Genomic DNA, 10167 nt, shown 5'->3' on the forward strand with positions numbered 1-10167 from the left:
TTTCAAATCCAGATTAGAAGAAAGTTAATTACTTTTTGACATTTAGATAATGGCATTAATAGTTATTTAAGTGTAGAATTTTAATTAATACAAACTAATGGAAAAGAATCAGATTTTGGGGAAAGTAAAGTTATAAAGGATATATTTAATGTAAGATAAAACCAAAAAGTAAGAAAAAATATAACATGAAATTATTAAAAAATAAATTATTCCCATATCTTCTTTGTGAGCCCTTTCACACTCTTTTTCTTGCTTGCTTTTTACTGTCTCTTTTCTTTCAACTGGTTCCCACTTTCTCTCTCATCACAAAATCACAAAGCCCTGTTTATCTCTCTAAAATCTTGAAACAAACAGACCCAAATGAGAGGGGTGATTGGGAAGTACCCATCAAGTGATGGAAATGGTGAAGTGGGTAGTGGAAATGGGGTCATAAAATACAACAGGAAATGTAGAGATGTTGTGTTTCTTGTTTTTTTCATAGCCTTTTGGATCGCCATGATTGTTAACTCAAGTTTTGGGTTTAACCAAGGGAACCCATTAAGGTAAACCATAAAAAGATTAAGAAAAATTAATAAAGTTTCGAGCTTTTTTGTTTTTTAGTAAATTTTGTTTTTCCCCCTTTATTAAAGTCTTAATCTTTCTTGAGGGTTTTAAAGATTTTTCTAGTTAGTGTATCTTTCATGTTTTATTTTATGTTTTGTATATGATGTGATGTGTGCCTTGACACTTAACTATTCTTTATGGCTGTCAAGATTTGATTTTGTGGTTGTGTGAGTCTGATAGATAATGTTAGGTAAGTTATTATTCAAAGTTGTATCTTTGTATCTATTGTATTGTTAGATTAAAGACTTTATGGATATGAATTTTATAGTATTATATGAAAATTGACCTATAGAGAAAATAATATGATTCTTGATAGACATACTTTTTGGGTTTATTTTGCTATGCTGTGATATATAATGTGCTGTATTTGGGCAGGCTAAACTTTGGGTTGGATTATAAAGGAAATGTATGTGGAGGCAAATACAAAGATTTAAACCTCCATGAATTGGAACTCAAATACTATGTTAACCCTAACCAAGTTTACCAAAGTGGAGTAAAGAACAGTGGAGTAAAACTGTCTAACGCTCGAACAATATGCTTGTTAGATTGTCCAATTCCATCAGAAGATTCTTTGAATTGGGTTTGTGATTATCCAGAAGGAGATATACGTCTCTCTTTAGACGATTGGATCGATATGAATTATGATTATTATGCTGACCTCACCCCTGAATTAAGAAACACTTCTCTTCAACTTCAAGGTCCTTGTTACCCTGTCATATTTCCAAGTGTAAATGGTATGCTATAAGTCAACTTTATCTAGTACTATAATTATTTCAGTATTGACTTGTTAATTATTGTAATTAGTTGTATTGGTTATGCAGTTTATTGGACTTGCCAGTTTATTGATCGTCCATCAAATGTGTCTTTAACACATTGGAAGCAAATGAATGGTGTTAACATTGATGATAATATGGTGATCGATAAATCTATTCACAACTCCATTAACGCAAGGTCTTCAGTCTTGAAGGTACGTGCATACCCTGAAGTTCTTTTTCTAGTTCAAAAATATAAATTAAAGCATGGTTGCAAACGGCGGTTGTGGTGGTTTGGTGACTAGCCCGTCCCATTTCACCCAAAACGTCTAATTAGTCGCTCAGTGTTAGAAAGTTAGGTCAAGGTCGGGAAAAGTAGGGTCAAAGTCGATCAAAAGTCGCCTTTTTGTCTGGCCTTGTTCTAGTGTAAACGATATCCTTGGCACATTTAAAAATTATCCGGTAAAAACACCGACTTACATAGTATCCCTTAAAGATAAATTAATAGAAATAAACTATAATTATAGAAAACACATTATAAAACCCATATATTATTTAAACTAACACCACATCATCTTATTTGTAAAAAGTTATTTTTAAGATCTTTATGTTTAAAATACATAAGTTTGATATATTTATATATAGTACTCTTTATATTTTATTTAAAGTCAACGATGGTCAAAGTCTGTCTCGACCGACTAGACCTTTCAAGGTCATGGCCAACGCGTCTCCGTCTTGCTTCTTTTTCATCCTTGAATAAGAATTAGTTATCTGCTTTAATAGTATGTATATCATGATTATCTTGGATCTGCATATTTTTCAAGGTTCAGATTAATCATTTGGATTTTGTTGCAGAGATATGTGGCCGATGTCGGAAAATCATGGCCTGTGTTGATTGTATGTGGAGGACTCTTGCCTTTATTTCTATCGTTGCTATGGCTTTTGATGATCCGCCATTTCGTAACTGCAATGCCATGGGTTACTGTATTTTTCTTTAACGGGCTCATTATATCAGTCACAATGTTCTACTACATGAAAGGTAAGATTAAATCGATTGCTTACTAATCATGTCACTTAAAACAACATACAAGTTCTTTAATGATAAATTCTGATGATATTTGTGGTATTTTGTACATTGTAGCTGGATGGATTGGGGACAATGCTATCTCGCCCATCATTGGTGAACATGATCCATATTATCATGTTTCTGCAAGAGTATGAGCGTTGACCAATGTTGACTTTTAGTAATAGATAAATTAAACACACACATATATATTCACTAATTTGTTTTGTTATTCAGGAGCAACATCATATTCGTGCTGCTGCTTTTCTAATGACTTGTGTAATGATTGTTGCTGTTCTATCATCTATAGCGATTGTTCGACGGATTCTTATGGCAACATCGGTACTCAAGGCGAGTAATCAATCTTTTAATCCCATAAAACATAATTTTATATTCAATTTTCTAAAATTTAAGAATACTTCTTTCTTCTGTAACAGGTTGCTGCAAAAGTTATAGGAGAAGTTCAGGCTCTTATAATATTCCCGATCGTACCGTACCTTATCCTCGCGGTTTTTTACATGATTTGGTTTTCAGCTGCCCTTCATCTTTTTAGTTCCGGTGAAATTGTTCGAAATGATTGTAGTACAAACTGTTGTGCATATGATCTAAAAGCCAAACGGGTCAGTTGTGATGATTGTTGTGGCTATAGCATCCATTACACGCCTCATATCGGTGCTTCGATTATGTTCCACTTGTTTGGATGCTATTGGGCCACTCAGTTTTTCATAGCGTGTTCGTCGACTATCATTGCGGGTTCTGTGGCTTCGTATTATTGGGCTCGTGGGCAAACTTCGGTTGGTCACTTATCCATTTTAGTAATGAATACTTAGGGTGTGTTTGTTTACCTCTTAATTGAATGGTCGGGCGCTGAATGCTGAACCAGAGGCGGAACATATACAGGACAAAATGGGGTATCCGCCCCGGCTCGATTTCGGGGGAAAAAAAATTTACACTAAAAAAAAATTACCAAAAAATAAGGTTTTTTTTAGTGTTTACCCCCTTCGATTAGTTTCGCCCCATCTCGAATCGGGGTCAAGTTCCGCCACTGTGCTGAACCATTCAGCATTCAACACGTTTGTTTGTGACCTCTGAATGGCATATGATGCTAAATGTGCTTAACCATTTGGAGTTAAAACACTCTATTAACTATTAAGCACCTAAATTTTTTGTAATAAACAAGTATATTGAATATTGAATTTTTAATTCATGTAAGACGTTGACTAGTTAATTTCACCCAATTTATACCATTCATTCAAAATGAATATTAAACGGCTTATTTTCATTCCGAACCAAGTTTATTCAGACTCTAAATCATTCAGGTTATGAACCATTTCAACGCTAAATCATTCAGTTTTATCAAACACAGCCTAAATTTACTTTATTTATGTAGTTTTTTTTCCCCGGGTGTCTAACTAGTTATTGTTCCATGATTCAGGCAACTATTCCGTTTCTTCCGGTATTTTCGTCAATGAAGCTACTTATGCGTTATAGCCTTGGCTCGGTGTCAATCGGTTCTTTAATCGTATCTTTTGTTGAGTCAACTCGGTTCATACTTGAGGCCATACGCAGGAGATTAAAGGTTGCTGATATTTTGCCTGAAAGCTGGATCAAGAGGATGATGTTCTATACTTCTCGGTTTTGCTTGAGGTGTATTGAATTGACCATAAAATCCGTAAACCGCAATGCATACATTACGGTAACCATTAAAAACTTAGAACCTTACTCATATGTTATGTGTACGCCACTTGGTTTCTCATACATGTGTTTTGAATTTTGTAGATTGCTGTAACTGGAAAAGGGTTTTTTATAGCTTCTGAAATGGCAACTGATTTAATAATCAGTAATATTCTTCGTATAGGCAAAGTGAATGTGATTGGGGATGTTATTTTGTTTCTCGGTAGACTGTGTGTGAGTCTTGCGAGTGCGCTTTTTGCGTTTCTAATGTTGGATACTCATAAATACAAATCGTCACATAACAAGATTACGTCCCCACTGTTTCCGGTGCTGGTATGTATAACGGGTTGAAGTCAAAATTGTTTCTTTGATTTAACATTTAATTTTGCTTATACTGATTGTGTAAAATTTGATGGGTATAATCAGGCGTGTTGGGGTCTAGGATATGTAGTTGCTACGCTTTTCTTTGGAGTGGTTGAAATGTCGATAGATACGATCATTCTTTCGTATTGTCAAGATGCTGAAGAGCACCAAGGGACGGCACATTACGCTCCTCCGCTCTTGATCGAGACTTTTGATGATCAAAATGAGGTGCAAAGAATTGGACAATGAAGAAGAAATGTAGTGTGACATTTTGTTTTGTTGTTGTTACATTTTGTGGTAGTAGCATCCTTCTTTAGTAGATTAATTACCTATGTGCAGAACAAGTGATGTTAAAAAAGAGTACGGAGTATTATTATTTTATGATGATACATATGAAACATGTGGGCGACACAGTTGCCCAGTTTTGAACGAATGAATGAATGCAAGTTTCTCTGAATTGGATGATGAAATATAAAGATGTTATGTATGTGAATATGTGATTTAAAAGCCTTTAAATCAACTTATTAGTTTTGTATATTGTATAATGTTTTTTTTGCTTGATACTTGTACGGTAGTGACTAGTGAGGTTTATGTTGGAGCATGCCACCACACCCTATGTAAGCTAAACAAATTGCAAACAGGTTCTAATAAGTTTGACTTTAACATGTCAAACTTATTTGACGATCTTGAATCTTAAAACCATAGTGAAATATTTTACATAATGACTTGATGAAGTTGCGTTTATTAAATACACCTATGACTACTCAATAAGGTCGTTTATAGATGCACAAACCGGATAAAAAACCGGATTCGGATAATAAAAAAAACCGGATTTTTTTGTCCGGATTTTTCGGAACCGGTTCCGGATCCGGTTCCAGTTCTCGGCGTCGGATTTTTTTCGGATTTTTTTCCGGAACCGGTTCTTTTTCGGATCTCGATCGGATTTTTTCGGATTTTTCTTGGACTAGGATTCGATTTTGTGAATTAAATTTTTACCGGTTCTATTTTTTTTTAACGTTTGACAACAATAATATAATCGGTATAAAGAAAAGTTATAATGCTCAACACAATAGATAATATAAATAACAATATTCGAACAATACAATTATAAAAATAACACTTTTATTCGAACGATACAATAATAAAAATAACAACACTTTTATTCAACAATACAATTATAATTAATACATTTCGAGCTTCGGCATGGCCATCATCCAATAATGTATTAAGACTAAAGTATATCGAGCTTCGGCATTGCCATCACCCGTTATACTTTAGTCGTCAAATGACTCAAATGTGTTATCTTGTTGAGCTCGTTGAGAACGGTGCCTTCGATCGTAGTCTTCAAAAGCGGGGTCTTCAACTAGAGAAAGGTAAGCTTGTTGGTAACCCGATACATTTATTTCGGTTTGGTCCATATCAAACGCTTCATAGTCACCTTCATCCACTTCGTTTAGTTCATTGTCGGAATTCTCTTCGGTTGTTGTAGGTGATAATCCCGCTAAATTTTCTTCATACTCTATACATTCTTCAATGTCATTATATAACGGACCTTCTAATGAAGTTTGATCTTGTATCCTATCTACCCCATCCAAATAATCTTTCAAACATACACATACTTTCACAGCTTGGGGGGTAAGTCTTGACCTTCTTTCCGATATAATTCGACCACTCAAAGAAAAGGCCGATTCGGAAGCTACGGTTGAAGCTTGAACGGTAAATAAGTCACGAGCCATAATGCTTAATATTGGATATGTGTCTTGTTTTGTTTCCCACCATTTTAAAATGTCAAGGTTGTTAAATTGTTCTTCACTCATGTTTAGTGCAAAGTTTGCCATCTTATAATTTCCCAACTCGCTTGTGGGTGCCGATGTTCGTGCAAGTTTGGAAGCGTCTTCACGTACCAAGTTAAAAAGACTTATTTTGAGGTCTCGGCTCCTTCGAGAAGATGATCCGGGTTGGTCAACAATTGGGTTTGATTGTCGACCATATTTTGTTGCATAAATACCAAACATATTCTCAAAAACATCATTAAAAGCGTGTACTTGGTTCAAAAGATAGTTGGGTTCGTCATCGAAAATACCATGCACACAATCAAAGTTGGTATATATTGTTGTCATCAATCGTTCAACCCCATTAAAATTTAATCGTGGGTCAAGTGCGGCCGCACATAAAAATACCTTCGGTATCTCTCCAAAATATTTTTTTAATTTTTTTCTTATATGAAAAATCGCTTGTCTAAAAATAACATTATTTGAGTTCGCAAATTCGCATATTTTTTCCGTCATTATATAAACTTGTTCTAAAACTAGTACGCTAGTTGGGTAATAAACACCCGATAACATTGTTGATGCCTCTTTAAAAACTTGTAAAAAACTTGTTAATGATTCCAAGTCATCCCATTCGTCATCACTAATTGGTTCGGAAAATCCCTTTCTAAGTAGTTTTCTATTAAAAGCTATTAACGTTTCTTTTTGACGTAAAATATTTTCGAACATTAAACAAGTAGAATTCCATCTTGTGTTATTATCAAAATAAGGACCTAACCAAGTGCCATGACAATCTTTAACAAAAGCCTTATAGTTATGATGTCGTGCGTTGCTCGTACGATAAATCGTTACTAATAATCTTCTAAATTTTTCTTTTAATGAAGAACAAAAAGCTAAACAATCTTGAACTCCCAAGTTTATAATATGAGCAACACAACGTGTATGAATAAATGCACCATTTAAAATTGGTCTAAGTGCAATTTTTAACTCACTCATGGCCGCATCATTATTAGATGCATTATCTAGCGAAATTGTAAAAACTTTATCGATTAAATTATATTCTTCTAAAGTGTCTTGTAACGCTTTTTTTATATTATTACCGTTATGTGGATAACCAAATATTTTAAAATCGATAACACGTTTCATTAAAAGCCACGAATCGGGATTAAACCAATGAGCGGTAACGGCTAAATAAGAATTTGCCGTTCCATGTGGTGCGCTCCAAACATCACAAGTTATAGAAACCCTATGTTTATATGTTCGAAAACCTTCAATTATTTCAGTTTTAGCTTTTTTCCATAATTTAAAGGCGTCACGTCTTAAGGTAGAACGACTTACATTGATATATCGCGGTTGTAGTCGATTCCGAATTAGCTCCGTAAGCCTTGGACTGTCGAAGTAGTTGAAAGGAAGCGCTTGTTGAATGACAAACCTTGACAAATCTTGCCGAAGAGCTTCGGCATCGTATTCAAAAATCGAACCATCGGCCCGCATTGTTTGTTGTCTCGGGTCTTGCCTTGCACTACAACTTTTGTCAAGATGTTTTCTTAACGTTGTATTACCCGAAACACCCATGAACTTCATACATTGTGTACAACGAGCTTTTTCCGCACCATCCTTCATTACACACAACTCGAATTTGAACCAAACGTCCCCTTTTCGCTTTGTTTCTTTTTCGTAATCAATATCGGCCGTAGTGTAGCCTTGTGAAGATGTTCCAACGGAAGCGGAACCGGAAGCGGAAGCTTGTGAATTATCCATTATGGGATAAGTAAGTAGAGATTAGAGAATATTTAGTGATTTAGAAAGAAATATGAGAATGTTTGTTGGTGCATTTTCAACCAAAGCTAAACCATGTATTTATAATGGACTTTGTGGGGTTAAAATGGTAAAAAAAACTCAAAAAACTGCAAAAAAAGGCTGAAACTGCCAAAAAAAAAAGGCTATTTTTTTGAAAAACCGGATCGGATCCGGATCCAAACCGGATCGGATAAAATCCGATTTATATCCGAAAAAATCCGGTTCTCTTGAAAATCTGGATCCGGTTGGAACCGGATCGGATCTCGGATCCGGATCCGGATTTCGCTGTGTCCGGTTCTGGTTCTGTCCGGTTCCGGATCGGGTCACCGGATCGGATCTGGATCCGGTTTTTTTGCCCATCTCTAAGGTCGTTGAGTAAAAAAAAAAAAAAAACAAGGTCGTTGAGAGGTATTGGTAGGAGCCGGAATGTTGTTAGGAGCTAGAGCCGGTAATTGCAAGGAACTGGAAGGTCGTTGAGAGGAACTGGCAGGTCGTTGAGAGGTATTGGTAAGTTGTACAAAAAGATCGGAGTCGTCTACATCAAGATTTTCAACTCAAAATTAGAATTCATTTTAAGGAAGGCCGTTGAGATGAAATCCGAATTTCTTTTATCTTCATCTGATAAGGTGCAACATGCACCAGGCACAGAGTACCACACATCGTGCGTGGTGCATGGTGCATGGTGCTTGGATTTAGCATACTAGCCGAAAACGAGAGCAACAAGCCGGTAACGACCTATGCGGCATGCACACGCACGGGAGCCACGCATCGTGCGTGATGCAAGGTCAAAGGGCAAATTTGCAATTTTGAAAGTCTAGTGACATTTTGTTACTGATTTTTATGTATAGGGGCATTTTCATTAAGACTGTTTCTAACCCTGACTATAATGTCAAGGGCAAGTAGTGTACTTTTTGATGATGTGACAATGTCAAGAGATGAAGTTAAATAAAAGGAAATGTCAAATTTGAGGGTTAAATTTGTGAATGGGTGATGTGGTAAAATATTATTGGTAGTTGGGTATATAATTTATTAATTAATAATATATAAAAATATGTGCTGAAATCTGATTGGCTGAAAATTATTTGACACATCCGTCAACTTATAGACTGACGCTCGTGGCGTCAAATTTTGACGCCGCATTAGGGGCGTCAAGGGCGTCAAACTACTTGCCAACTGTGATGACGGGAGAAATCTGACGCTGGATTAAAAATAGTCATATTCATTAACTTGTTGTGATAAAGACAGAAAGTGGCTGACAAAATTGAATATGATCACGGGTGTATTATTATTCTACCTAACTACACAGTAAATTATTGTATTATAAATACCAAAGGATGAGATTTGCATAAGATGCACACATAGAATATATTTTCATATATCACCCTCCTTTTACTCTCTCTTATTTTAAGTTTATTAGTAGCCTATAGTCAAGAACAAAACCACTAAAGGTAGTTATAAGCCTACTGAATTATAACACGTTATCAGCATGAAGTGCTCCGTATATTCAAGGTAATAATAAAAAAAAATTCTTTAACGATATCTTCTATTATTTATTAGTAAGGTAAATATTATTATCATCATAACTAACATTTATATTTATGTTATTTAAGTTATATATAGTCGGTTATACCGCCTGAATTATATTTCTGTAATCTAACTTTTATTAACTTCATTAACATATATATTTATGTTATATATGGTCGGTTATACCGCCTGAATTATATTTCTGTAATCCAACTTTTATTAACTTCATTAACATTTATATGTATGTTATATATGGTCGGTTATACCACCTGAATTATATTTCTGTAATCTAACTTTTATTAACTTCATTAACATTTATATTTATGTTATGTATGGTCGGTTATACCGCCTGAATTATATTTCTGTAATCTAACTCTTATTAACTTCACTAACATTTATATTTATGTTATCTAACATTTATAATTATTTATACAATTACCCCTATATACTAAAACTAATGAAGATTTTGGTAGTTTCAACTGTTTGTGATTGTAGTTTTGACTTTGCGTTCACACTGTAATCGGTCCCTCACCTTTGCCTCAATTTACACAACGACCCCTCAAATTTACATTTTTCTCAGGGGTAAAAAATGTAAATATACAATTTTATTAAAATAAAA

At 34.7% G+C, this 10167-nt stretch overlaps 1 protein-coding gene across 1 annotated transcript; it reads left to right on the forward strand.

The window, feature by feature from the left end:
* The first annotated feature begins 295 nt into the window (after nucleotides 1-295).
* On the forward strand, nucleotides 296-4904 carry LOC139886050 (choline transporter protein 1). The gene is made up of 10 exons (XM_071869788.1): nucleotides 296-542; nucleotides 979-1337; nucleotides 1425-1570; nucleotides 2211-2394; nucleotides 2497-2570; nucleotides 2656-2769; nucleotides 2856-3212; nucleotides 3854-4114; nucleotides 4198-4425; nucleotides 4519-4904. The coding sequence occupies exons 1-10, from the start codon at nucleotides 361-363 to the stop codon at nucleotides 4702-4704; spliced, it is 2091 nt and encodes a 696-aa protein (XP_071725889.1). The 5' UTR covers nucleotides 296-360; the 3' UTR covers nucleotides 4705-4904.
* The last annotated feature ends 5263 nt before the right edge of the window (nucleotides 4905-10167 follow it).

The sequence above is a fragment of the Rutidosis leptorrhynchoides genome, chromosome 1, assembly GCF_046630445.1.
Source record: "Rutidosis leptorrhynchoides isolate AG116_Rl617_1_P2 chromosome 1, CSIRO_AGI_Rlap_v1, whole genome shotgun sequence".
In the NCBI taxonomy this organism is placed as follows: domain Eukaryota; kingdom Viridiplantae; phylum Streptophyta; class Magnoliopsida; order Asterales; family Asteraceae; genus Rutidosis; species Rutidosis leptorrhynchoides.

Excerpts from the sequence above, each read along its gene's own strand:
- LOC139886050 (XM_071869788.1), top strand. The coding sequence starts at position 361 with ATGAGAGGGGTGATTGGGAAGTACCCATCAAGTGATGGAAATGGTGAA. Across the intron at positions 2,770-2,855 it reads TGGCAACATCGGTACTCAAG|GTTGCTGCAAAAGTTATAGG; the intron begins GCGAGTAATCAA and ends CTTCTGTAACAG. Across the intron at positions 4,426-4,518 it reads CCCCACTGTTTCCGGTGCTG|GCGTGTTGGGGTCTAGGATA; the intron begins GTATGTATAACG and ends GGGTATAATCAG.